The 25,833-nt window shown below is 48.9% G+C and overlaps 15 protein-coding genes and 1 non-coding gene across 16 annotated transcripts; 8 read left to right on the top strand and 8 right to left on the bottom strand.

The window, feature by feature from the left end:
• The first annotated feature begins 3 nt into the window (after positions 1-3).
• Positions 4-1,004, top strand: EI90DRAFT_3031958 (Phox homologous domain-containing protein). The gene is made up of 6 exons (XM_039058357.1): positions 4-80; positions 157-223; positions 287-330; positions 410-631; positions 688-731; positions 796-1,004. The coding sequence occupies exons 1-6, from the start codon at positions 9-11 to the stop codon at positions 815-817; spliced, it is 471 nt and encodes a 156-aa protein (XP_038922685.1). The 5' UTR covers positions 4-8; the 3' UTR covers positions 818-1,004.
• Positions 1,005-2,286: 1,282 nt separating this feature from the next.
• Positions 2,287-3,656, bottom strand: EI90DRAFT_3143585 (uncharacterized protein; the record flags this gene model as incomplete). The annotated part of the gene is given in 9 exon segments (XM_039065037.1): positions 2,287-2,415; positions 2,458-2,467; positions 2,494-2,620; positions 2,680-2,835; positions 2,862-2,941; positions 3,107-3,219; positions 3,276-3,316; positions 3,336-3,463; positions 3,484-3,656. The coding sequence occupies 9 exon segments, from the start codon at positions 3,654-3,656 to the stop codon at positions 2,287-2,289; spliced, it is 957 nt and encodes a 318-aa protein (XP_038922684.1).
• A 260-nt stretch (positions 3,657-3,916) lies between these two features.
• On the bottom strand, positions 3,917-4,637 carry EI90DRAFT_3031946 (uncharacterized protein). The gene is made up of 2 exons (XM_039058356.1): positions 4,328-4,637; positions 3,917-4,247 (listed from the first exon to the last, which is right to left on the bottom strand). Exons 1-2 carry the CDS (start codon positions 4,467-4,469, stop codon positions 3,994-3,996), a joined length of 396 nt encoding a protein of 131 aa, XP_038922683.1. The 5' UTR covers positions 4,470-4,637; the 3' UTR covers positions 3,917-3,993.
• On the bottom strand, positions 4,177-5,150 carry EI90DRAFT_1299083 (uncharacterized protein). The gene is made up of 3 exons (XM_039051624.1): positions 5,146-5,150; positions 4,328-5,092; positions 4,177-4,247 (listed from the first exon to the last, which is right to left on the bottom strand). The coding sequence occupies exon 2, from the start codon at positions 4,968-4,970 to the stop codon at positions 4,509-4,511; it is 462 nt and encodes a 153-aa protein (XP_038922682.1). The 5' UTR covers positions 4,971-5,092; positions 5,146-5,150; the 3' UTR covers positions 4,177-4,247; positions 4,328-4,508.
• EI90DRAFT_1299383 (uncharacterized protein) lies at positions 5,107-6,017 on the top strand. The gene is made up of 2 exons (XM_039051627.1): positions 5,107-5,595; positions 5,668-6,017. Exons 1-2 carry the CDS (start codon positions 5,278-5,280, stop codon positions 5,773-5,775), a joined length of 426 nt encoding a protein of 141 aa, XP_038922681.1. The 5' UTR covers positions 5,107-5,277; the 3' UTR covers positions 5,776-6,017.
• On the top strand, positions 5,963-6,999 carry EI90DRAFT_1299095 (uncharacterized protein). The gene is made up of 2 exons (XM_039051625.1): positions 5,963-6,883; positions 6,940-6,999. Exon 1 carries the CDS (start codon positions 6,260-6,262, stop codon positions 6,818-6,820), a length of 561 nt encoding a protein of 186 aa, XP_038922680.1. The 5' UTR covers positions 5,963-6,259; the 3' UTR covers positions 6,821-6,883; positions 6,940-6,999.
• Positions 7,000-8,101: 1,102 nt separating this feature from the next.
• EI90DRAFT_3011605 (uncharacterized protein) lies at positions 8,102-9,274 on the bottom strand (the record flags this gene model as incomplete). Its single annotated transcript, XM_039056480.1, has 5 exons — positions 8,102-8,196; positions 8,289-8,347; positions 8,492-8,631; positions 8,886-8,895; positions 9,108-9,274. 5 exons carry the CDS (start codon positions 9,272-9,274, stop codon positions 8,102-8,104), a joined length of 471 nt encoding a protein of 156 aa, XP_038922679.1.
• Positions 8,944-9,024, bottom strand: EI90DRAFT_t30. The gene has a single exon. It is a non-coding gene; the product is annotated as a tRNA-His (tRNA).
• A 1,182-nt stretch (positions 9,275-10,456) lies between the features above and the next one.
• Positions 10,457-12,493, top strand: EI90DRAFT_3285214 (uncharacterized protein). The gene is made up of 6 exons (XM_039066954.1): positions 10,457-10,771; positions 10,833-10,971; positions 11,023-11,337; positions 11,392-11,501; positions 11,553-11,987; positions 12,058-12,493. Exons 1-6 carry the CDS (start codon positions 10,503-10,505, stop codon positions 12,269-12,271), a joined length of 1,482 nt encoding a protein of 493 aa, XP_038922678.1. The 5' UTR covers positions 10,457-10,502; the 3' UTR covers positions 12,272-12,493.
• A 1,815-nt stretch (positions 12,494-14,308) lies between these two features.
• Positions 14,309-14,888, top strand: EI90DRAFT_3031936 (uncharacterized protein). Its single transcript, XM_039058355.1, has 2 exons — positions 14,309-14,513; positions 14,604-14,888. The coding sequence occupies exons 1-2, from the start codon at positions 14,389-14,391 to the stop codon at positions 14,869-14,871; spliced, it is 393 nt and encodes a 130-aa protein (XP_038922677.1). The 5' UTR covers positions 14,309-14,388; the 3' UTR covers positions 14,872-14,888.
• Positions 14,889-15,595: 707 nt separating this feature from the next.
• EI90DRAFT_2822517 (uncharacterized protein) lies at positions 15,596-15,757 on the bottom strand (the record flags this gene model as incomplete). The annotated part of the gene is made up of 1 exon (XM_039053580.1): positions 15,596-15,757. A coding segment is annotated over one exon (162 nt), but the record flags the coding sequence as incomplete, so codon positions are not given.
• Positions 15,698-17,542, top strand: EI90DRAFT_3031930 (Pex12 amino terminal region-domain-containing protein). The gene is made up of 7 exons (XM_039058354.1): positions 15,698-15,876; positions 15,945-16,112; positions 16,192-16,300; positions 16,362-16,507; positions 16,572-16,691; positions 16,771-16,947; positions 17,002-17,542. Exons 2-7 carry the CDS (start codon positions 15,996-15,998, stop codon positions 17,458-17,460), a joined length of 1,128 nt encoding a protein of 375 aa, XP_038922675.1. The 5' UTR covers positions 15,698-15,876; positions 15,945-15,995; the 3' UTR covers positions 17,461-17,542.
• Positions 17,543-18,257: 715 nt separating this feature from the next.
• Positions 18,258-19,547, top strand: EI90DRAFT_2965161 (P-loop containing nucleoside triphosphate hydrolase protein; the record flags this gene model as incomplete). Its single annotated transcript, XM_039055515.1, has 4 exons — positions 18,258-18,306; positions 18,362-18,531; positions 18,591-18,702; positions 18,754-19,547. The coding sequence occupies 4 exons, from the start codon at positions 18,258-18,260 to the stop codon at positions 19,545-19,547; spliced, it is 1,125 nt and encodes a 374-aa protein (XP_038922674.1).
• A 2,749-nt stretch (positions 19,548-22,296) lies between these two features.
• On the bottom strand, positions 22,297-22,787 carry EI90DRAFT_3115871 (bola protein; the record flags this gene model as incomplete). Its single annotated transcript, XM_039062833.1, has 3 exons — positions 22,297-22,317; positions 22,372-22,499; positions 22,550-22,787. The coding sequence occupies 3 exons, from the start codon at positions 22,785-22,787 to the stop codon at positions 22,297-22,299; spliced, it is 387 nt and encodes a 128-aa protein (XP_038922673.1).
• An 84-nt stretch (positions 22,788-22,871) lies between these two features.
• Positions 22,872-24,572, top strand: EI90DRAFT_3115870 (cytochrome oxidase assembly protein-domain-containing protein; the record flags this gene model as incomplete). Its single annotated transcript, XM_039062832.1, has 4 exons — positions 22,872-23,398; positions 23,468-23,967; positions 24,018-24,205; positions 24,264-24,572. The coding sequence occupies 4 exons, from the start codon at positions 22,872-22,874 to the stop codon at positions 24,570-24,572; spliced, it is 1,524 nt and encodes a 507-aa protein (XP_038922672.1).
• On the bottom strand, positions 24,402-25,833 carry EI90DRAFT_2965152 (20S proteasome subunit). Its single transcript, XM_039055514.1, has 6 exons — positions 25,781-25,833; positions 25,568-25,714; positions 25,406-25,509; positions 25,255-25,343; positions 24,997-25,197; positions 24,402-24,935 (listed from the first exon to the last, which is right to left on the bottom strand). The coding sequence occupies exons 1-6, from the start codon at positions 25,781-25,783 to the stop codon at positions 24,688-24,690; spliced, it is 792 nt and encodes a 263-aa protein (XP_038922671.1). The 5' UTR covers positions 25,784-25,833; the 3' UTR covers positions 24,402-24,687.

Below are 25,833 nucleotides of genomic sequence, written 5' to 3'. Positions count from 1 at the left end.
ACGTGTCCATGAGCTCGCCTTCCCCGTTCGCTAGAAGCACGTTCGATGACTCCACTCGATTATCCCATCGAGCCCAAACGGTATGGCCCTATTGCCTTGATGCTGTGCAGCTTAGACGCCCACCTTTGGTTGGAATTGCGTTACTGCGATGACTAGATTGAAGAAATGTACAGTGTCCCCGAGAGTTTCTTGGAGATAGAAGTGCGGAACCCCCAAACCCATGGTACGGATTTCAGGGCTCAATATTGAACGAATGGGATCTAATTGCTTCGATGACACTCCTCAGGCTACGGACGGAAAATGTTCACTGACTACGAGATCGTCTGCAGAGTCAGTGCGTCTCTTCTAGGGAGGGTGTTTAAGACATACCAATGCTGACCTTTTCGTTGTCGTATGACTCATTCGATAGACCAACATTCCCGCATTCAAACTTCGACACTCCAGCGTTCGTCGCAGGTATAGCGACTTTGAAGCCTTCCGTGATATCCTCGAGCGCGAATCAACCCGTGTCAACATACCCCCACTTCCCGGAAAAGTTTTTACCAACCGCTTCTCCGATGAGGTCATCGAGACACGGCGCGAAGGCCTAGAGAGGTTCTTGAGCATCGTTGCTGGACACCCACTTCTGCAGGTTAATGATTGGATTCAATCCCCCTTTCACGGTTTCTGACTAATGTATATGGATAGACTGGCAGCAAAGTGCTTTGTGCTTTCATACAGGATCCTGCTTGGTGTGTGACCCCTTTCACACCCAAAAACTCGAGCAATTGTAATTAGACTGACTATTACACATAGGTCTGCCAATGAGTGGTCCTAGATTATTCCCGTCTTGCCGTCTATATCTGTTGGATGGTGCCTCCTGTATTCCAGATTCCTCCGTATTTTGGCGACTGTTGATTTTCCTCACCACCCTGACTCTGAAGCTTGACTTTGTAGATATACTCTCCTAAATTTATGGCATTTACTGGACCTCCGCAGCGTCATACCAGGAGTCTAAACAGCAGCGTATCGATCTTGCATCTCTATTCATCCACTAGTGTTGTTTTGCACAACACGAGCAACTCATCCGCCACGCTGCGCACCCAGTTCAATGCATTATATTTAGCTAGACAGGCAATCATCTCCATCTCCAGTCTCAATGTGGTCTATTTCTAGTCACCCACGCCATGACTGTGAGGTAGGCACAAGGACCCCCGCACATTCTATCCCCGTGTGAGAAAATGGTTCTTGACGTGCTGTCTAAAAACCCAGGCCACTTCTGTTACCAGGGCCCCCCTCAAGCCGGTGCACCTTCGATTGGGCCACTTCCCACGGGTGGGATTACCACGGAATAGACAATCTGAATCACGCACAAGAGGGTCTGTGATGTGTGCAAACACAGCAAATTAATGATTTACATAGCGTGAGCAGAAGCACAAGGAGAATGGTATCGACATAATGCAAGCATATAATCTCCAAATTACGCAATATGGTTATGCAATGATCCATTTTGGAATTAGCCACTCACATCCTCAGGTAATGAGTTAGGCAGCCCCGATTCGAATGCGATCCGCCACATTCAACGCGAACCGGGCGTGCCCTCCATTCACTCGTCTCCAGGTCATTTCTAGGGAGAGGCAGCAGACCTGCAGTACCACTTTGGTGCTGAGCCACAGTCAATGGTTTCAGCCTGCAAATTGAATGGTGCCAGATAAGGTCGTGTAAGCTTCGGGATACCGACGAGTGCGGGTAAAGTAAACCCCAAGCAGAGTTGAAGCGAGAAGTCCACAAGACGATCAACGAAAGCCAGTGACCCCAGATTCGAAGGCCTCATGGGACGACATAGAGCCCACACCCACCAATATGTGGGCTGTTTAGATAAGGCCACTTTCATATAGTAATGTCCTAGGTCCTGGCGACCTCTTTCACAGAGCCATCGGACCCGCCACTACTTGGCGAGAATTTTGCTGCTGAAGTTGGACTTGAACCCCAAATCACGAGGCGGAAGAGTACCATCCCACGTACGAAAATATCCATCACACGACGGTGAAATTCAAGCCACTTGGCGGAACTTTGCTTCCGTCCGTCGGGGTTCCAACCTCCACGATCCGCGATGCCCATTTCTTTTCGTGTGCTGAGCCGTGACCGCATGGACACAATGACCTAGCTATCATGAAAATCTCGACCATACAGGGCCACATGGACGGCAACAAGTTTCTGACCTAGGGAGATGCCATTGTAGATGAACATGATGACGTCCGAACTTGTGATGGATAATATTGAGGTTGTATAAGGCGCAAGGTGCTCCTAATGTGGGCGTAGGTTCGAGTCCATCTCTGAAGATGGTTTAGACGATTCTGACTTTGCAGCATCTAATTTCTTCCACTTCAGGATATTCTTAATATAGAATTCTCCAGCCCGAGAGGATAAAGTAAGCTAAAACATATCCGTAATTTAAAGTATTATACCCCAACATACCTTGTAGCTACTTCGTACTAGCGGCCCAGATGCAACATAGAGTTATCGGCAATTCGTTTCCAACGATCAAATTCTGCAGGCTCAACGTAACGGTCTACCTTCATATGACGTTTACGCATGTACTGGCCAAAGGTAACTACATCAACTTCCGACTTCTGCAGTTCTGCGGGATTTGTGATGAGAATAAGTGGATAGCTGGCGGCGTGTAATCAAATATCCGACCTTTCAACGCATCGAGGCCCTGATCCTCATTTTCGCCAACACCAAGCATGATACTTGTCTTCGTGATGTTGACACCTTCCTTCTTCGCGTGTTCCAGTACACGAAGACTCTGGCGGAAGTTAGCGCGCCGGCCACGGACATAGGGTGTAAGAGCTTCTACAGTCTCAATGTTGTGTGCAGACCGGATTCAGCTACAGTCGAGATGCCATCGAGGGAACCTCCGAAATCATCCGTCAGCGCTTCGACCCGAATATGCGGCGCTCTGGAAGGAGAATGAATAAGAAACCCTTTCAAATTCAGGAGATCTTCCTGATGGTCTCGGCAAAGTGAGCGGCCCCCCCATCAGCTAGATCTATATGACGAGTGAGAATAGGGCCCTGTCATCAAAATCAAGCTACGAACCATCACGATCTACACTTGTCAAAACAATGTACCCAAGACCCCCGCAGTGTTCTCGGGCTCATGAATATCTAACAGTGATGGGTTCTTGGAGGTCTTTACCGAACATAATCTGCAGCCACGGGTACATGTATCCCCCAGCTGTAAAGTTGGAAATCACCAAGCCGAAAATTGTTGTCGTCTCCCTAGGGGCATACCATGATGGTGGCCGTGGCCCCACGCTTCTTCTCGGCGTCAACTCCTCCCGACTGCATCACTCCCACCCCAACAATCACCTATATTGGGACACCGTGCCTCTTCGCAAACAGTGTGTAAATTGAGACCACGGAGGTCTTTCTGAATATTATTATACGAGGCGCTCGTTGGGATCTTAGTCTTCAAGTAACTCGGCAGTCTATGCCTAACCACAGTGATGAGGCATAGATGTAATGACTGACTGCGACGTATTTCCGAGAACCACTCGACACAAAGTTATCCAATGTTAGTCCATCAGCAAGTTTTTCGGTGAAGGACTTAGAAGGAGCAGTGCCGAGGCCACGAGAACGTGCGAAGTTAGATGCCAGTAGTCTACGCGCCATGCCTTCCACGTGCTCTCATTCGCCACAAACTTGCCACCCGGGGCAGTCTATAACGACTGCCGACCCGATGAGGTGATCTTCACCAAATAAGCATGATCTGAGACTTCCGACTGCAGGTTGGGGTTGTATCCCTGGTTTCGAGAAGGTGAGAAAGAGCGGCCGGAAGGTGAGAGCATGACAATTTCGCTTAGCTTCGGCAGCATCAATTTCGTCCCCACGACACTAAGTAAAAGAACCTGATATCGGAACCGGACATTATTAGACTCCATAAAAGACGATCAAGACAATCGAATAGCAGTCCTGATGAACAATCATGACCCATAACAACTCGTCTTTATCATTTGCAAAGTTTCGAACTGCACTCGATCTCCTCCGTCCATGTACAAATGGCAACACCCTTCGGATTGCATTCCTTCCCTTTACTTTTCTTCCCGGCTTTATGGCATTTCCCATGATCGCGGCCGCTTGACCACGTCAGCGATTTCTTATGGATCACAACTTTCCCCCCGCAAATCGACGCAGTTGGATTAGGCTCTGCGTTCGATATCGTCTGGTTATATGAGTAGTCCCACGCGTTGTTGCACGTAGAGACTAAATCACAGGGTGTGTTGGGGGAGCGGTTAGCGATTACGAGTGTTATTTCGTTAGAACGAGTGTTTTTGGTCTATTACCTTTACTGGGCATGATGAGACTTGAATTGTAGAAACCTCCACCCTCTACGTCGCATACGAGATTAGAGTAGGTGAAGTCCGCGACAGCGAATCGAACAGCAGAAAAGGTGCCAAGTAGTATTAAAGATGAAGTGAAACGCATGGCGGACGCCCGCTCAAGTAAGGACTTGAGAGATCAAATTCAATGAAGGTGCAGTAAGAGGTCGTCGTCAAAGAGCGAGAACAAGACACTGGGACCAGGATAAGTGATCAAGAAAGCTTGTCCTTTTATATGGTGCAGCGAAAGATCACCCGGAAGTGTGGGCCCGCGCCGAAAGGGTGTGTTACAACAATAATATATATCAACATTACTGTATTGGGCACTTCGGCACGTCAACAGATCATGATCGGGCAACACAAGGTAACAGTTCCACTGTGTTTTGAGATAAAATATCCAAGCTCGGATATTACCAGAATCCTCACGGAATCCTGCAAGTATCTGCGCGACGAGGCTGGATATTGAAGTATTCTTATAACCAGTCACCCCATCATATTGCTCGGATGTAACATGGATACGAGACAGCCCAATTGAAGAAGGGTCACGACCAGGTAGAGGGTTCATACACACTAGTGGCGGCTGCTGCCTAGCTCGGGTCCGCGACATGACCGACACCCTCCCAGTGTCAGTGACTCTGTTCCCGCTCCAGCCACTGTTTTTCAAATTGTAGTGGTATGTGACACAGACATGCGGGAGGCCAATACTGCGCAAATGGACTGCAGCATGGACTGCAGCGGCCATCAGACACCTTAAACGCGCGAACGGTGACGTACGTGCTCACATTCAAGTCAAACATTGCCCGGAAACCTGTCAAACCTCCCATTTGTTCCCCCTCTTGTATCTAACTCTGTATCCCTTCGACGTCGGTGGCTTCCACTGTAATCGACGTGCTCCACTAAGCCTATGCAAATTAATGGCTGCCCATTTGTTCGCTCTAGCTGATCGGCGCTTTCAAGAGCATTACTCTTTTTGGTTTGTGGTGTTCGATATCATGCAGCGCCTGTACAGTTGTATCTATGACAAAAGTAAAGTGGGCCAAACGGGCCGGGCGAGAAGAGTGGCGGGTTCTGTCGTGTCAGGCGGCGTCCACCAGTGCAGTTATCTACAAAGATCGACACACCGAACGAAGTCGACGAGTAACGCGAGGGAGGGGAGGGAGGCAACGGTAAATGCAATGCGAAAGTGGATTGACCAGACAGATACGACCAGGCGAAGATATTATGAAATCCGAGCTTGGCGGAGCGGATAACGAATTGACGGTTCCGTCATCTGGGGGTATTCTTTTTATCTGCATCTTCATCAGCGTGCTCTAGGCAACCGGTGCAGGCCGGGGGTTAGGTACTTTACAAAAACAGGATTAACTGAAGAAACGGAGAAAGGGCCGGGCGGTGGCGCCTTCAGTTGCGTTTGAAGGCTTAAGGGGTACCACAGCGATGGGCAGTTGGCAGGAGTACTGGTTCAGACTAGCAACAGTTTGGACTGTTCGGGTTTTTGGACGGTATAAATTGTAGCGCCATAGTTTTCCATTCCTAGGACGAGTTTGAAGGTTTCAATAACTGACCGAGAGGAACACACTGCGACGTGTTTGTTTAGGGGGGTGTAAGGGATTATGATACAACATCTTTCTTCAGACCTCCCAGGATAGGCCGAAGGTGAGCCACGTTTGGTGAAAGAGGAGGTCCAATTCGCTAGGCAGTGTTCTGAGAAGAGTAAATCCAATACAGCGAAGGGCTAGACTAGATCCAAGCAAAGTCTTTCCGAATTTCTGAAGACTATCTGTAACTTCGTTGTCGAACTGGAAGTTGGTGAAATTTCAATCCACCCGGGAATAGTAGGGAATGCCATTTATGAGAATATCGAATGCGAGGGACATTTTCGGGTGAACTCCCTCAGCCATGGTCTGCCACGCAGAGAACCAATACTTGGACACACGACCGTCAAGGGAAAGCAAAAGGGTTTCGCCTCAGTCTCGAAGTAGAGAGCCGAATCGTGATCTGCCTTCACTAATAACTAATCGAGCCAAACTGACGCATTGTTCCTTCAGCAATGGGCTTCGTGGTGATCTGAGACCTTCCGGCTGCACTTTGGGTCTTGGGGGTTGTGTCCCGCACGCAGGTGGTTTCGGAAAGGTACGGAGAAGCCCTGAAGGTGAGAGCATGACAATTTCGCTTAGCTTCAGCAGCGTCAATTTTGTCCCACGACACTATGAGATTTTAGAGAACCCGATATCGGAATCAGTCATCATTAGACTTCATAAAAGACGATCAAGACAATTGCATAGCAGCAATCATAGCAACTCCTCTTTATATAATCATGCATCATTTGCAAATTTTCGAATTGCACTCGATCTCCTCCGTCCATATACAAGCCGCAACATCCTTCGGATTGCATTTCTGAATCTTCCCTCTACCCTTCTTCCCGACTTTCTGGCATTTCCCATGATTGCGGCCGCTTGACCACGTCAGCCATTTCTTATGGATCGTAACTTTCTTCCCGCAAATCGATGCAGTTGGATCATGGTACGCGTTCGATATTGTCTGGTTATATGAGTAGTCCCATGCATTGTTGCACGTAGAGACTAAATCACAGGGTGTATTGGGGGAGCGGTTAGCGATTCATTTTTGCCAGATCGAGTGTTTTTGGTTCATTACCTTTACTGGGCATGATGAGACTTGAATTGTAGAAACCCCCACGCTCTTCTTCGCATACGAGATTAGAGTAGGTGAAGTTCGCGACAGCGAATCGAACAGCAGAAAAGATGCCAAGTGGTATTAAGGGTGAAGTGGGGCGCATGGCGATAAGGGACTTGAGTGATCAAAGTGTATGTCGTCGAAGGGCGAGAACAAGACACTGGAGCCAGGACAAGTTCTACAGCGTGGTCAAGAAAGCTGGTCCCTTTTTATATGGTGCAACTAAGGATCGGCCAGATGTGTGGGCGCGCCCCGAAAGGGTGTGTTACGGCATTGCATGTATTATTACTGTATTAGGCACTTCGGCCTGCGACGCAAGGTAACAGAAGATTAGGCGCGCAGCGAGGTGGTGATAGACAAGGAAAACACGGAAGTCCGTTGTCGACGATACAGGATTTGTACAGGATGTGGTTAAGTAACCATGATACCGCTCTGCCGCTATATATTCTTTGAGCTTAAGTGTACAGTATATATGTAGTTAAATTTCCCCTACTTAGGGTCTAAATTGACTTATTTCAAAATAAAATATCCCTGCTCCTCACCCACTAGAAGGGCCGCTGCTCGGCCATGACCTTGATTGGGAGAGTTTGCCCAGGTGAATTTTTACTTTCTTTTTACATATATATTATGCTTGGCACCCCATGCAGCCCTGGTCCTGCAGATGGTTGAACCCCAACTGAACTTCACCGTGCAAAGAGGGCCTCCCCCAAAAGCAAATGGCTAACCCAGGGTCCTCCCAAATATCTTAGAACAATTTCGCAACGTATAATTTCCAGACACACACTTCATTAGATCTTCACACAACTTTTCGGACACCGTCCCCACAGCACCCGTGGGATTCGTTGCATGAGGTGGGACGAGTTTCTCAAATCAATGAATGAACGAACTTGGGAGGCAATTCTATCCCAATCCAACCCGTCATGCATTCGTTCAAGATCGGTGGTTGGCAATTAGCGAACTAATTAATTAAGAGCATCTGTAGCACCATTAAATTTTTCGTCAAGTTATGGATACATCCCATTTTCGGGGAAGGGAATATTCATGAACCTACCTTGATCCAAGCTCGCGTCGTACATAGAGTCCCTTCTGAGCTAGGGGTTGCGAGATCGCATCGGCTCTTGCCCAGTTTGTGAACGTAGGCCCTGGTTCAGTATATATTGAAAAAGGATAGGCAAGACGATAGTTAGATATGGCCAGAAGGGCGCGACGACGAAAAGGACACGTCCGTACGCACCGGGAAGGAACCTTGTGTACTCATCGCCGAGGCGCAGCGAACGTTGGGGACCATCTAACCTGTCATAGCACCTTCAGCGTGACAGCACATGGCCGGCCGAGCGAAAACACCACCAGTAAACCGAGGGACAGTTCTATCATCCTTATATGTTAAAAAATGTCTATTTCTCATTCCGGGAAAGCGCTGAGTGTGGATCATGTAACAAGTGGACAGGCTTATCGCCGATGTTAGAAACCGCAACACCGACGGAAAGCTTGACGAGATAATATTCAGACTGAGCTTGAGTGATGGAGCTAGCACCGAGATCGTCAGTGTCAGAAGCCGGCTGAACAGAGCGAGAACACTGCGTGTCTGCATCATCATGCCTGAGGGAGTTGGCACGACTTTATACTAGTTATGTACGATTTGGATATCAAAAGCGTATGGCAAACGGAGGTAAAAAGTTCCGAAAACGGTGCCTGAATAACTGGGATAATCAAGGTCAAGAGGTCATTGGCGAGAGGGAGCCAGGACATATTCTGCAGCATAGCGAGGAAAGCTGGTCCTCTCCATATCATGTAGCCAGATCACCCGGGTGGCCGTACTACGCCAACTTACTAACCATATACTAGACGATGGCATGGCTAGGCAGGTGCTCACTAAAAAAAAATGTGCGTGTCGCCACCAGGAATCGAACCTGGATCGTAACGGGACTACAATCCACAACGTTACGTCTTAACCATTGGACGATAGCGACGTCAATATTGAGTCGGTTGATATGCGCTTAATAATTATATCTTCACAATCCTACAACAGAAGCAAATTCAGGCGGGCACTCACGGTGAACGTCCCATCCCTAAACGTGGTGCTTCGCCATTCCACAGCACAGGAAAAACCCGACGATGGCGCGGATCAGTGAGCTTGCAGCTGGGGAGGCTCGGGAAGTGTGAAAAGAACGCCACCTTAAACGTCTCCACATTTTCCGATGGTGCACACAAGCTGACCATCTCGTGGAGGATATGCGAGGCTTTCAGGTACACCTAGAGAAGCTCCTGATAAGAGCCATACTGGGCATCCGATGCGAAGAATTTAACCATTGCGTTAACCGACCTCCTGGAAACCATACATTTATGCACAAATTCGTGCCCAAGGGGACTATCAGAGTCGAGAGCAGGTCATCAATCCCACTTCCTCTCTAGCATGCTGGAGTCGAGCGGAAAAAATCGCAAATTCAAATAGTACGACATTATTTAAGACGGAACAGCGTACTCGAAGTTTCCAGATTCAGGAAAATTTCCGTGCGCTTGAATAGTAGAATAGTCTTTGATGCGCCCATGACGCGATAGGTCGGTTACCAGAAGAATGCTCCTTTTGAACTAGTACATAGAATTGAGATCACAGTGCCTCGTGGCACTGGCGACTGGGACATGCGCGGCTTCGACGCGTTTAGCATTTGAAACCATGATACAACGTCTATATGCGCATGTTGCATAGGAAAAGCAAAGGTTGCGTCGAGCGCAGCCTCGAGAACTCCTCACCATGTAACCGCGGCACACAACATGTGCCTATTGGCACGGAAACGAGAATGGTGAGGGTCTTCCTGCTGAACGAATGGGAGCATGGTTTAAACTATTAACCACTCATGCCATTCTTTGAGACATAATGTTAAGCCCAACAAATGATCTGTCTATGTTATCTTCGGTTCCGATTGGATAGAGTCTCGGAACATCATCGGTTGCGGCGTGACAACCAGCGAAAGAAGTCATCACGCGCGTCTACGCACAACCACGGCGTGGTTCGCGAACTCTTGAAGGCACGACGCGCTGTTGAGAATACGCCGCTTCCATGAGCGGAAGCGGTGGTTGTGGAAGTCTGGCATTCAATCGGTATTCCGACGCGCCAAGTCACGCCAAAAAGCATCAGGAGGGCACCAGAAGAGTTTATCCGTAAATGGGGCCATCGGTGAATGGACTGAGCTCTTAGCACGGTGCCTAACGCAGCGACAGGCACCAAGCTTTGATGAGTTGAGTCATGTGACTACCAACAGGAACGGAATCGGAATCGGAATCCTAGTCTCGATTGAACGCGCAAAAGCGTGCTCGCAAGACGCGTCCTCGAACGCGGAAATTATTATCGGATGTCCTCGCTCGCGCATGCGCCCAATGGTCATTGCTTTACAGCATAAAAAGGGTTGGGGACACCTCAACGCCTTCGATAACCCTCTAACTAACAGCAATGGCACTCAACATTGTCCAAACTGTAGCCACTGTCGTGAAAGAAGCCAGCAGTTTGGCTCCTTTGCCTGGAATTTTATTGGCAGCTTCATTGTTGAATCAGACCCTCGCCGCGGCACAGCAAGTTGACCTGCAGAAACGCCAAGCCGAGTGCATTACCAAACTCTTGGATCAAATTGTCCCTGTTGTACAGGAGAAGTTCAACAATCTTAATGCGCAAAATATGCAGCCTCCTTCTTCACTGCTGGACAATGTGAGGAGACTGGAGAGGTAGGGTGTCAGACTAGGTATTCAGAAGAGCTGCTCATGAGATTCCCTTTGCAACTCAAAGCACCCTGCTCAGGATTAATACAGAACTCATGGATTTTCTCTGCCATGGATTCTTCTGGCGATTGTGCCACACGGACCGCATGGCACTAGCATTGTCCACGTACTATTCTGAAATCAGCACGGAGTTCCAGTTATTTGGGGTGTGTAGACCTGTTTTTTCGCCTCAAACCTTCCCTGACCCACTATATTAGTTTGAAGTTGACGTTAACGCGTCAATGTATCGGGAGGAAGATCGTCTGGAAAGAGCGGCTGATTCGCAGAAGATACGGGACATTGTCGCGCTCCTCGAAAACTCTCAACTGCCTGAGCTCGTCCGAACTGATAGCAGCGGTGCAATTGACCAAGAAGAGATGCGTGAAATCATGCAAAGGCGTGATGTGCTCCTCGCTACTTCCGTTTCGGACATACATGAGGCTCTTGATGCTGTTTTCGCGAGGCTTGAGGTTATGCTGCCTCCAAGAGGTGTGGGCCCCCCAATCACTAATTGGTCCCAGAGACAGCAGGAGGTATTTTATAGATTTCCGTTAGCTTTACCCCTTATTAACTAGGATTGTCACTAGGGCCCCGATATTGAACCAACTCTTGTTCCATCTCCACTGTCCACGGGCTTTACGGGTTCTCCGATAACTCCTGGCTTGGGTTTTTTACACATCAAAAAAATATACACAGCGTAAGCTCCATAAGAATCAGACAGGAACGTGCAAACTAAGGCTACTGCCAGTTCCATCTCGTCTGTCTCGTTAGACGATGATGGAAATTCTTCGTGCTTCGAAAGGGGAGATTGCTCTGAGGACTCTTGGGTTGTCTCCAGCAGCAATGAGCCCACAGAGATTTCTCCGAGCACAACGCGCAAAAAAGCCACTCATGCGTTATCGATAATACCAGTTCCTCATACCGCCAAGGTGCTGGCATGTCAAGGGTACAGCCTTGCGCCGGAGCCTGGACGTTGTATGCTTCTGTCGACCATGGAACCTTCGTGGGATCCTCTGAATGGCCCGGGTGTTCAATCCCTACGACAGGAAGTGGCTAATCGCGCACACACATCATCCTTTCTGACAGCAAACGAGGGCGGGCATCAAAATCAGCGTCACGTCAAACAAGAACATCCTGGTCATTCCAGGGATCCGCTCCTACCAAATCATCACAATACCCGAACGTAAGTGTCTACCCATCTCTGAGCTTACGGATGCGAGTCTCCTGACCCAAGTCTTACCTTGTACTTGTAGGCTTACCATCACACATCACATCGAGAGGCGACGATCCGGCGCAACAAAAGAAAACAACCCATTCCCGTCGAACGACGTTGGCCTGGTTCGGGATGATGTCGCTGACTGGTTTGATTCGGGCACGCGTTGGACAAAATTGTTTGGTGGAGGCAACCGTGTCCCCATAGACTCCTTTGCCTTTCGTCCAATTGAGCTTGACACGCTTAGGGTTTAGTGTACGGTACACGTCCGAACAGGACTACCCCATTTGCGCGATATATGAGATAGATTAAAGCCCCGAAGTGGGGGGCTGCTTGATACTTCTTGGTGGATGCTTGTTCCTTATATGGAGTCAAGCTTGGTGCAAAAGAAATACAACAGTCGGCTGATTCAGCATACACAACGTTATGAGCAAACATGTATTGTTAGCCCAAGATGAATTTAAGCAACCCGATCTGTCGCTTCCCATTCGACCTACTTTTACTACTACTCGACTCTTTCATCCCTTTATAAGTTTCTTCGTCCCTGCCTGGATGGTTTCAGGCACATTTTCACAAATCAGCTTACGCCGCCTGACAACATTGGTAACTTGGAATATCGTCAAAAGAAATGGAACAGTGCGCAGTCCATAAGGGAACGTAGAGAGTCTTGAAAAATGATAAGAATTCCGAGAAAGAGCGAAGTGGAAGTTAGTGGCGACTTTTTTCATAGGCTTGTGCGACGCGTGAAGTGGAAGTACGTGACCCTATCGATAGGGCGGTAACTAGTTCTGGTTCGACCACGTAAGTCCGACGTAAGTACTCTATTCGCACCAAAAGGTTGTCCATGTTCCTAATATCTGCGGCTCCAGTGTTCTCATGGTTCTCGAGGCTGGGCCCTCAAATCATCATTTAATTTCCAATGGCACTGGTAACTCAGACCAGTATTGGTTGAAATGGAATACGTGCAAGGAGGGGTGGTGCAGTCCCAAAGGCCTTATAATGAGTATGTAATACCCTGGGATGGGTACTTCATTCCGTCCGTAAACCCGATCCCCAACATACTTTTTGTAGCAGATGTTATCAATATCGTGACACCCAGTAGAAGAGTTCTTGACCGCTAGGCGTCTGTCAGCATGCAAGAGTGGCGTGAATAATCATGACGCCAACTTGAACTGGTCGTCAAAAATCGGCACTGCCGCCAAATGCCGCGCCAACTCTTAAATCCTTTAGGACTTGAGTGGAGCCAGAAAAATGTTGCATTGCTCCAGACGCACTCCAGAGCACCCTCTGTACTTGCCAGTCTACGGACATGGTTGCAGCAACCATGGCATCAGCTTACACCGTTCATCGAGGGGATGACTCGTTCTTTCAGCCCCATAGGATCATTACATGGTAACGTTATTGATCATAGGACAGGGGAGGAGCTATGCGAAACACATGCACCCATCCATACTGGCCCCCTCGCGAATCAGTATGGACAAGTCATTGCCCATTCCTTGTCTCAGAAGACTCTCATGAGGTACGACCAGCGTGTTCCAAGATGTCGCTCCACCGGATTACGATAGAAACTGACCCAATGCGACGACGGGAATTAGGACCCTAATCGTATCGCATTTTTCAATAATGTCATTAGCAATCCAACGGCTGGATGATTCTCCTTCATGCAGCCTACTAAGCCCGCATCATCTAGATCGCCATCCAGAACGTTACGAATCGTCTACGGAAAACAGCAATGGAATTGAGCGACGACTGCTCAGCACAGAAGGCGGGAACGTCACAAGTTGAGGAAAAGTGAGGACTGCAGCAGGAGACATCATGCAAAGAGGCGTGGTGCGGTTGGGGGACTGCGGCTGATTTTTTGACGAGATAGTCTGAAGAGGCAAATGAACACGAAGACCGGTGAGTGGTTTTTTTTGACACGAAACCCCGTATCGAGTGTGCCGACTCGTTGCATGCCGCGTCATCGTTATCATCATCGTTAATTTCGCTCATACGAACCCAAAACATTGTTCTTCCATATACAGTAGCGGACGCTCCGTTATCTATGCCGTGCTTTTCTGCAGGAGGCTAATCGGACCGTGAGCAATTAATTTGCCCCAGTATTTGAATCATGAGCGAAGTCAGCTGCCAGGAGGCATCTGACCCAGTACTAGTCTTGGGTGGAAAGTTGAATATTAACCCATTCCAAAGCAAAGCATTTAGTGACGAGTAAGGGTGCATGAGCGGACCAGGAAGTACTCTAGCGCAGTAGATATAGACTCCTGGATTTCTCGGCCTGACAAAGCTTTGTCCTCCAGCAGTATCCAACGGAGAAACTTCTGCCTCCAAACTTACGATAAGCCCATCGTACTCAGACTAAAGGGTGGACAGAATGTTCTGGAGGAGAAAGAAGAAGGAACCGGAGAGACGGGTGGACACCCACGACACCACATCTATTCAACCTCATGTCAGCGAGGAGAGGGCTACAACCCCCCTCGGTCCAGGGATCAGTACGCGGTATGTAGGATGGGCGTTCTAGTATTCTGCTACAGCTTAGAAGCACTAATGCTCATTTCGTTCGCCGGCGAATTTTAACTGGGACTCTAGCATTCCCGACAATGAGAGGGCCATATCAAGCCCCACGGTCCCCCAGCAACACACTGAGTATCCTGCTCCAAGCTCTCGTCCGGAACCACAGAGACCCGCCGGAGACCCGAGTGGGAGTCGTCGTCGTCGACGTGCCGATACGGCTTGCGTTTATCGTAGTGACTGCTGCGACCCCTGTGAGAATATGGAATGGTATCGCGAAAGGAGGAAGAGGAAGGGGCGTCGTAGAACATCTGATTGCAGTGACATTTGCGCAGAAGTTTGCTGAAAGATTGATGGAGAATCGGGTGAGCATCCTTGAGTAGAACTTGGAGGATTTATCAGCATCACTGATAAAGGTCAACAAGCCTAACGGCTAGCACACAGGATCTGACGCTGGCATTTTGGTCGCCAGTGACATCATAACACCCTCTTTTGTTCAACAAGAAGATCCGTCCAAACCAATAATCCTTCAACGGTGCGCACGCCTATGGTTACACATCAGCACTGGTGTCGCATGTTCTTCGAACTCCGAAATATTGATACATGTGATGACACTTGGAACGAAGGTCTCTCCAGACTGGAATACGACGCTTGGTCCTTCTCCAACTCTACGTATGTCCATTCTTAGGATAGGGATGGGAGAAGACTCTACGTTTGAGAGCGTTCCGCTCAGGGATAAATCCATTCGTTTCCCGGCCGCAGTGGAAAGGGAATGCACCATGCACTGAGGGAAAAGGACCAGGTACGTAATCATCAATAGACCGGGGCCCTGTATTCGAAGTCCTTGTCCTTCTGTGCTGCAAGTTTTTAAACGTCAGAAGCTTGTGAGACGGCGTCCATCTTGCTTGCAGTGGTATTTCCCCTAAAGCGCTTCCGCATGTCAAGCTAAAGCATCCAACATAATGGCATGCAGAAAACGACAGCCGATAGAGTAGACATGGTATAAGTTTTGTCAATTTGAGAAGCGTAATTGAGGAAATGTAAGCTCCGAAGGTAGTACTCGCCTTGGCTCGCTTACAATCCCACAAGGCCTTCCTGAGATGCTTGCAGTCATCCGGTAATGAATCGAACAATACCCGATCTTTCATACATTCGCTCGGCAGATGGCCCTCCTTGACAACGCAGTCTGATTTCATTAGGCAGGACTTTAGCTGCCTCACGAGAGGATCGCAAACGCCGGCATGTGGTGGTGTCTGATCTAGTTGGACCGAAGCTGATATTTCTTCTGGCATGATGCTGCCCGCGAGCTTGGAAAGGCGGGGAAGCGAAACTCTTGACGCTGTGAAAAAACGTGAGAAGAACGGATGGTTCCAACCAAGGCTGTGCCATCATGAGAAATTGGCTGACTTGCATAGGCAGGATCTCAGCCTCTACTAAAGTAGATACTCGCAGCACTTCGACGCGAACAAAATGGATTTTTTCAGTGATATTGGAGGGGGAAGTCTGTACAAGCCCTCTCTATTCGAGCTTGTAGCCCAGGAGCAACTTAGGGATATGCTTCAACCGGCGCTCAAGTATGTTCTCTCGGTAAGTGCGGCAGCCAAGACGCGCGCGTAAAACTTGTTCCCACTGATGGGGGCTTATTGGATTTTGGTGGGTGTTGTAGGTGTTTGCTCAGCGATACCCGAGATACCTCCTCCGAGTCGTTAATTGTCATGAGGAGTTCCATGCCTTGATCATGTTTTTTGTGGAGAGGCACTATTTGAGAGAATATGGTGTGACCTATCGGTGTGCGCAACGGACGCTTGAACCATAATTACTAATGATGATGACCAGGCGCTTCCTTCTCCGAACACTTCTATGGGCTGAAACGGCGCCGGAAACCGATTGTCGAGACAGAGCGAGCGAACACAGCTGTTGGCGGTATTCCTGCACAGGAAAAACTGCGCCGGATTGACGTCCTGAGCTCCTTATTCTTTCTCGTGAGTAAATGATGATTGACTCGACGCATTCATTCTGAAACGATCGCTTGGACTTGCCACGTAGGTGGGCATTCCTTACCTCCGCGCGAAGGCGCAAGATTATTACGAACAACTCGGTGGGGGAGTAGACCCAGAACTGATGGAAGAGCCACCAGCCGCGAGAAGGCTGAGAGTTTCCGAACAGGCAAGCTATTGTTTGAGTGGAGTTTTGACGTCGCACTTACATCTCCGTGATGTGGGTAATATGAAACGCCCTTTGGTAGACCCTAGGTAATCGCTTACGAAGACTGTTCAAGGCTGTGTATCCTTGGGCAAATGGCGCATATGAACTTTGGTTACTCGGGTATAATGTTGCGTACTTGTTTGACAAAACAACGTTTTACCGACCATGGCTCTCGTGGATTGGAGTTGATATGAAGCGCATGGGTGCCGATGATTATGTGAGTGTACAAGTGCGACTTGGTGTTTATCGGGCTTATCTGGCTTCTCGGCAGCAATTGATGGAAGGAAAAGCGACTCAAGCGTTACAGGGACAGTCTTCGTCACAAAAGAAGAGAGGCCTTTTGGCTTTCATTGGGCGGCTACTTATCAGCTCCCCACAACTGCTCCTTGATTCGTTGAAGGTTCTTTTGCCGATGTCGATCTTCTTTGTAAAATTTCTCGAATGGTGGTACTCTCCATCGTCTCCCGCCAGATCGTTGGCTGCAGCACCGACGGGCCCCCCCATTCCCCCACCTCGAATGCTCCCTCCGCACCCCCGTGGGATTCCCATTGATGGGACTAAGTATGGAGAATGCCCTTTATGTCGTAAGATGCTCGAAAATGCCACTGCACTGCCAAGTGGGTATGTATTTTGTTATAAATGTGCTCATGAGCATGTGGAGACGCACGGCCGCTGTCCTGTAACGCTTCTTCCAGCACGGATATGGCAACTGCGAAAAGTGCTCATCTAAAAGAGGGATCATACAATTGTTTGCTTTATGTGTACATATGAATTAGTCAATTATCGTTATCTTTTTATCTCTATTGACGATGTCGCGCGGTTGCACGTTCCAAGAGGGCGATGTGGGTGTCTCTGCTGTGGGAGATGAGATGAAATTTGTATCCGTAGTTGAATTGAGCCTCCATTGATCACAACACTTGTCAACAACAATCTCCCCCTTTCTTGGTTTTCCGTTCTCTTTTCTTACTCTTTCTTCTTTTCCTCTTCCTCTTCCCCCCCTCTCTCACCACCGTCGCCGCGCCCGGTTCGTGGTCGACTAGACCGATCCTAAAGCTTTCCCCCCTAATAGTTGCTGGCGAGTCTTCCAATTAACCAGACTTGTTTCTTGCTTCTGCCAACTTTCCCCATTTGAATCCTGCAAAAAAGTGGGCGCAAGTGCATTGGGTGATATCTTCCCAGGCTTCCTTCCTAGTGTTTATCTCCTCCACACCCACATCCAACTGTGTTATAAGGTCGTCATCAGCTTAGGGATTCGTGGAACAACCAAGCCGAATTGAGACTCCTCTTCGGAACGGCGTCTCCCCTATACAACGGCTTTCATCGGGCTCAATTCTATCCTGTACCCCTTAGTGCTGAGACAGCAGAAACGCGGTCCAGACTATAAGATACCCCTCGCGTTCGACATTCGCTTCCCGTTCCTTTCCCTCGCTCTAAATAGCGATGGATTTCGACTCAGACTTGGAAGCCCCCTTCCGTAACAGACAACCATATCCAGGGCTCCGTATACCTCAAGGGGGTTACGCTCGCATGGATGGTCAGAGCCTCGATGCGAAAGTGGTCGTCATGGGCAATTCTGGTAAATATATTATCCATGAAGCGTCGGAAACTGTCAGTCCTCATACCTCTTTTAGCGGTAGGAAAGACATCACTTGTGCAGAGGTACACAGAAGACAGGTTCACACCCGCATCCACTACCTCCACGACGGGCGCCTTTTTCGTGACTAAAAAGCTCTTTGTGGATGGCCTCAAAGTCCGTTTGCAGTTGTGGGACACGGCTGGTCAAGAGCGATTCCGAAGTATGGTGAGATTTTCCCATTCGAGTCACAAATTTAGCTCTAGCATTTACACTTTGACCTAAAGGCTCCCATGTACTATCGCGGCGCGAGCGCGGCGATACTAGTATACGACGTGACAGACTTGAGTTCTTTTGACGATGTTCGTATATGGATTGATGAGCTCAAGCATCATCACAGTACTTCCTCCGCTTTCTCTCGTTCCGGCTCAACTGACAATGAGCGTGAAGAGCCACCGCTCATCATCTATGTTGTTGGGTCAAAGGCGGATCTAGCGGATAAGGGGGAGCGCGCGGTGACACTAGAATATGCTCGAAAGTCCTTGCACACATGGTACCCACCAACCCCTAAACCCGGACCAAACTCTTCCCGCATATCGAATTCGACGCTCAAGGCATCCAGTTATATTCGGCCTCGATTTATATCCCTCACTACTTCCCTCTCTACCCCTGCCATGACTCCTCTGACTTCTCCACCAAAGGATTCACATTCGTCCAATGGTTCGCCAAGCTCAGCACCACCGCTCGGCCGTTCCCGATCCGCTCGTGTTTCCCCTGCCCCTTCTCGTCCACCAGAAGCGTTACCACAGCCCAAGCGGCTACTTGCCGCGACACACAATAGGAGGTGGAGCGATGCAATGATGGGCGACGACGCGATACGCGAACAAAACGAGTCGGATGACCCGTCTACAGGAATTAGTGGCAGCGGCCGTTCATACGATACGGATGTGTTCGACGACAGCACATCATTGGAAGAGATTGAGGAGTTATATCCTCTTGAGAAGGGCATGGAGTTGTTTGAGGTGTCATCGAAGGATGATGAAGGGGTGCAAGCACTTTTTGCACATTTGATCGATAGCATCATTCAGAGAAGGGATATTATCGAGGGGGAACGACTTGCAAGAGGGAGGAACAGCGTTATGTTGGATGGTGGGACAGGCATGCGGGGTGACGGCGAGGATGGCGATGACGCTACCCTCCCGGATCCCCGGAGATCAGGGGGTTGGAGCTGTTGTTCGACATAAGGGCGCAATACGTAGCCGAGCAAGCCATGTCCTCGGTTCGAGCTGTATCCTTCCCGTGGTGAAGGGACTGATCGTTTCGATCGAGGGTCCTGCCTAACCTGGAAATGCAAGCACCTTCAGCCACGAGCTGAAGGCGACCCTCTTCCATCTTTTCTGAGGGACTGTCGCCACACAACCCTCGACTCTATCTCAACCGTATGAATTCGTTACCAACAAAAATCTATGCACAGTTCTGGGATGACTTGGCATTGGAGGCCAGGTGCCCGCCTCTTTACTTCTTTGTATGTCCCTGCCAAGATGCGGTCCGTTTTCAAGCAGCCGAAAACTTCTCCATCTACTCGATGAAACTACTGGCTGATCGATATTGGTGCCAACCCTTCCACAATAAGGACTGCCAGCTCCCCCCCTCCTTTCTGCCACTTTCGTCATTCTGTCGTACTCTACAGCACATCTTCCTACTATGCAACTGATGCATTTCATTATCTTATTTGATTCCTTGTCTCTTCTCTCAATCCTCGGCACTATGCAATTTTCGTGTCTTTCAAGCAACACTCATATCCCTTTGTTCGTCGTCCCCCGGATACCGGCATACAAACACCTGATCCCATCTGGCGCCGCTCCCCTCTCCTCCATGTTTGTACCCAATCGACCAGGTTTGGGTTGTTTCCGCACACCTTTTCTTCCAAGTCACTTCAATTACCGCCAAACCCCATTCATCCAATCTCCCCCCAATCATTGACTCGTATGCCTTGGTTGTGTGACGCCACCTCTTTCATGACTGATCATGTCTTGCGAAGCGGGCAAGCCGCTTACCTCACCCATAATTTTTTGTGTTTTTCTGCGTTTTCCTCCAGCTCCCCCGCCCTCCTTCCTCAAGTACCATGTCAGATCTCCTCTGGTTATTTTTGCTATTCCCACTTCTCAATTCCTCTTGATTTTTTTCGTTTCCACTCTATTTCTGTTGACCATGTACTATACTTTTTTATACCATTTTATGCTTTCGTGGCTCATCTGGACCACAGCAGCACGCAAAAACAATCGCTCCAAGTGTGTAGAATTTGTCCAAACGCGAAGATCATGTGATCAAATGAAATAAAACAAATGATCGTCCAATCACAGTCAATTAGCTGAGTAATCGGGCGCGCCTCTTTTTGAATGCCGCTGTAATCTCACTGCGTTTCGACAGGTCCGGAAGACAATGTCCGGTCAGTTGTCATGTATTACCCACAGACTTTGCCGTATTTACGTAAGGCCGACCAGCACCGAACTCAGTCCCTGGCAAGTCCGAAGTCGCTGAATAAAGTATCATGTTCCAAGAGTCGTTCTTCCATCAACTTGCGAAGCCCGGCCGGCCTGACAGTCGTTTTCCAAAATAATTTAAGATATCGTGACTTTGTAAGTGCTTCGGGTATCTCACTTAGGCAGGATCAGAGGATGTAGATCGAGTAAGAGCAGGGGGGAAGAGAGAGGAAGAAGGAATAGATTTATTAGTATACTCTTCTTCTGTAATGACGATCCCCTCATGTACCCACTAAGTACCGGACGGCCGCACTGCCACGTGACAACGAGGCCGTGGGGTAATAAACCAGAAATATTCTCCTCCTCACTTAGGCAGGACTCTAGCCTCTATGACTTCGTAAACCCGATAGAAGGTTGCGCTCAAAACAGACTTGGGATTCAGTCAGGCATAAGAATGCGTTGGCATTGCCTTACTAGGAAGATCCCCTCCCCTTGATGTGTTTCCTCTGCTTCTGTCGATCTCTCGTGTCTAGTCTGCTAGTCAGTTTGACGGTTGTTGTCCTAGACTTCAATACCAGTTGCCCTCGATTCATACGTAAGGCTACCACACGCTACAGTGTTGCTAAGCCCTTGTCTATTTACAAAGCAGAAAGCCGCCGCCGTTCATCCAAATACGGAGATCCACTCCTGTGGATCAAGCCAACTCTTTTTTAGGGAAATGCCACCCCACCTACTTGTTGCTCGCGCTTCCATGCACTGCTCGAATGCACAACAGTATGTGGACATACTGCTTTTCAGAAGGTCTACAAGTGGGTGTTTTGTGTTATCTTTACAATCTGATTTCATGCCGCGGACTTCCTGATGGCGAGTAACTCGGAGGGCTACGGACACCATACTGAGTTCATACTCTTACCGTACCCATCCAATCGATGGGGCGCGTGTTTTCCGCAGTTTACGGAAACGGATGCTGTATTGACCTTCCTAGAAACAGAAAATGGCAACGTGGGTCACAATTAACGCCTTGCGGCGGGTCTACCGCCACAGGGAAACGAGACAGGTGAAGCTCTGCGTGAGGGATGCGGCGATACTGAGTCTCTGCCCCTGCATTGCGGATCTCCGTCGCCAACGTATCCTGTTTGGAAGTGGCCACCTTCTGTGCTAGACCCGACCTTTTCAGCAGCAGGTCCTGCGGCAAACGTCGTCGCTAGGACTTGAATTTTTCTTGGCGGTGGCTTGGGGTGGGCGATTCCCGTTTAGATGATATCAGAGGGCCAGCGGGGGGTAAGAGCACAACTTAGAGGGGAAAGTAGTGCGATTGCGGAGGTAGGCAAGCCACGGTTTTCGTGCTCGTCCTCGGCTGACTAGGAAGACCCTCTATTGAACAAGCGGCGTGAGGGAGTTGGGGTTGACCCCAGTTATCAGTAATATGGTACGATACATGAGTTCTAGTGTTGTGATAATTCCTGCTTGTATACATGTCGTGTGATGGTTAGGAAGACGAATACACAATCTATTCAGGGATGGTTTTAAGCTGGAATGCCCTTGTGAGCCTCAAGAACTGAAGAATGCCCATTGAATATCGCACCTGTAGACCATGAATGCTTGCGACCTCTTCTTTTAGTTCCTGCGTTACTAGACGATGCTGCTTCACTGTCGGTAACCCCTTGAAGGCAGAAGATGATATGTTAATGGCATAAAATGTTCCGCATCCCCCTACATGATATTTTTGTTGGCAAGCGAGTTGAACCGAAACAACCACGTACCTGATACATCCTGCACCACAAGTCTTGACGGGTGAAATCTTGCCTTAAGTTTATTGATTATTTGCTGTTCCCCTTCTGTGACGGGTGGCAAATTCTGCCCTTGATCCGTTGTGCCATACGTCCGGAAAGAGTTTCTTGATAGAGTGTTTATTGATGTGCGTAAACCAAAAAGCGAGTCATAGAATCTCCGTCCCGGTGTACTGGTTCGTGCAAGAGCAGGAAGACCCGGTCTGAGCATTGTTTGCTGCGGGTGATTGTAAGCAGCTTTCGGAAGCGTCGGTTGCCGTGGGAATCTTCCCTCCCAGGCACTTCCGCGATTACTATGTCTGCATTGTGGACTTCACTACGGTCAGGAGGAGTGGTGAAAGCCTTCAGAGTGATCCAGACTCCATTGAGGTCTTGTATCCAGCCTCCAGTGGCGAATCGTATTCTCAGCCTACAATACAACCGTTTAGTTACGCAGACGACCAGTCAAGGCTTGAACCTCCTGCAGTCCAAGAGGCTGTCCAGTACATTTTCTCGTCCAGCTGGAGATCTTGGGTTCTTCACTTCTCATGCGTTCTCATCGTTGGCACTGGGCTTAAAAAGTTCATCAACAGCACATCATGCAACTGCCGCTGAGACTACTTTGCAACTCCCACCCATTTCCCCTCCATCGGTCTCAAATTGGCTATTTGTATCTGCAGCACTCGTATTTGGTGTCATAGTTGTCGGTGGAATAACGCGTCTTACGGAGTCTGGACTCAGTATCGTTGAATGGAGGCCTATTACCGGGACGTTGCCTCCCCTTTCCGAAACAGAATGGGTGGAAGAGTTTGAGAAGTACAAGTTATCACCAGAATACAGACTGTGGGTATTAGATTACCATCAAACGCCTCCTTGATGTGCCTACGCAAAAGTCCTTCGTTTTTGGTTTAGAACTAATCACAATATTACCTTGGACCAATTCAAGAATATCTTTTTTTGGGAATATGCGCATCGATTGCTCGGCCGTGTTATTGGGGTAGCATTTGTCGCACCCCTCGCCTATTTTTATGCTCGACGTCGCTTGACGCCAGGTCTCCCAATAGTTCTCACATCTTTGGGACTTCTCATCGGTTTCCAAGGTGCATTGGGCTGGTACATGGTCAAGTCGGGGTTGTCAGAGAAGATCATCGAAACAAATAGCGTGCCTCGCGTCAGCCAGTATCGGCTCGCCGCTCATTTGTCGATGGCGTTGCTTTTGTTTGCAGGCATGCTTGGGGTAGGATTGCAAATGAGAACGGACCACAAATGGGCCGAGAGCGGAGTTTGGAATAGTCTTGTGGAGAAGAATGGTGTTAAGCCCTGGGATGCTGTATTCAGCAATCCAGCAGTGAGAAGATTTAGATTAGCAGCTGGCCTACTAACAGGGCTTGTCTTTCTTACAGCCTTCTCAGGTACGTTGGTAAAATTGTGTCCAGATCCTTTTGTTAAGTAATCTTTCCAGGTGCATTTGTCGCAGGGTTGGACGCAGGGCTGATCTATAATGAATTCCCGTACATGGGCGAAAGTTTCATGCCTCCCATCGACGAAATGTACAAGAAATCGTATGCAAAGGAAGCGAACGGGAGCGATTTATGGTGGAGAAATATTTTTGAAAATCCTACCACCACCCAGTTCGATCATCGCTTGTTGGTGCGCTTACACACACCTTACAGGTTTTGGAAATGGTACTGACATCCATTTGGCGTAGGCGACGACCACATATGCTGCCATATCAACGCTCTTCTTCACCACGATATTATCTCCCCTTAAAAAGGGGGGTTTCCTTCCGGCGCTGCCTCTGCGGCTGACGTATCTTACGTATGGACTTGTAAACCTCCAAGTACTTCTGGGAATCTCCACGCTTTTGTATCTGGTCCCCGTGGAGTTAGCAGCAAGTCATCAGGCAGGGAGTGTGGCGCTGCTGGGCAGTCTAGTTGCACTAATTGCCTCATTGAGAAAACCTGGTCGGATGGCGCAATTGTGGAGAGACTCGAGAAGGGGCACTGCAACCAGATAGGTGTACGTTAAGGGGCGAGAAAGAGTATATTCGTAATTCCAGTCGAGTAGACCAAGAATGGAACGCAGGGCGACCAGACATGCTTTACGATAGAATATGATACAGTATACTGGGTTCACTCATCCATTTGGACATCTTCACCAAGCTCAGGAGCCGCAGCCGCTGGGACCTCCTTCGCGGGTAGCCGTTGCAGCCACTGGTTGATGACTTCACCTTCTAGAATCCGGAAAGCACGGGATGTATCGTCGGGAGGTCCCGAACCAATGATGCCGATGCTGGTATTGTGGATTGTGAGTCCTTTATCTTGTTGTAGTGTCTCCCGAAGCGCGTGGAGGCCATGAAGAATTAAATCGTCAAGTGAAGCTGGACGATGTTAGCTCGTTAGCATAAATTTGGTAATTAGTCAGTCTTTGAGTAGCCTTACCCTCAGCGAACTCCTCGTAATGTCTCTCAAGATACGTTTTCGCGCTCTGACTCCGTGCACCGATCGATATGGCAAAATATTCATAGGAGTTACCTGAAGGGGAGAACTCGTAGAGATGCGGGCCTGTACGATCCTCTCCAATGACAAGGAAACCAACCCCATATGGCCTCCGCCCATATTCCTGAGTGTTCACTTGTGCCTCTACAGGTCGTGTGAATGAACAAGGGACGCGTCATCGAGCAAATTAGAGACGCGTACTATCAGCAATGGCTGTAACAAGCTGATTAACGGGTATCGGGCGGTTGAAGGTCATTCTGGATGACATTGCTTGCTGGCGCATGAAGTTACTGTGGGGAATATCGAAGTTGAGCTCTTGTGGACTAACGCAAGAGTTGGACATTTCCTCAACCTCAATACACGCGCGTCAGAAGTCAGTCCGGCAATTGCAATGCCAACATGGTCATCGATGCGGAACATTTTTTGTTGGTACGAGGCGAGCTCTCCAGTTGAGCGCTAGAAAATGGGATGGAGGTCTATCAACGTAATTCCACTAGATAGGATAAAGGCATACCTTTAATGCTAGTAATATTGCATGCTTGTTGGATTTTAAACCAACGGCAGCAGATCCCTGCTTTACAGCCTCCAGAGCATATTCGACTTGGTGCAGTCGTCCTTGCGGAGAGAACACGGTGTTATCGGAGTCATAAGTATTTCTAAACTAGAATCAGGTAGCCCCATGCAATCGTTAGCTTCCTTCGTGTCCGTAAACCCCAACAATGCGTACCATGATGCAAGAATGTCAAGTGAACAGGACGCGTATGTTTCGAGTCCGAGGGC

The sequence above is a fragment of the Cantharellus anzutake genome, assembly GCF_015039405.1.
Source record: "Cantharellus anzutake strain C23 chromosome Unknown EI90scaffold_3, whole genome shotgun sequence".
NCBI classification, from domain to species: domain Eukaryota; kingdom Fungi; phylum Basidiomycota; class Agaricomycetes; order Cantharellales; family Hydnaceae; genus Cantharellus; species Cantharellus anzutake.
This window is presented reverse-complemented; position numbering and strand designations above follow the sequence as displayed.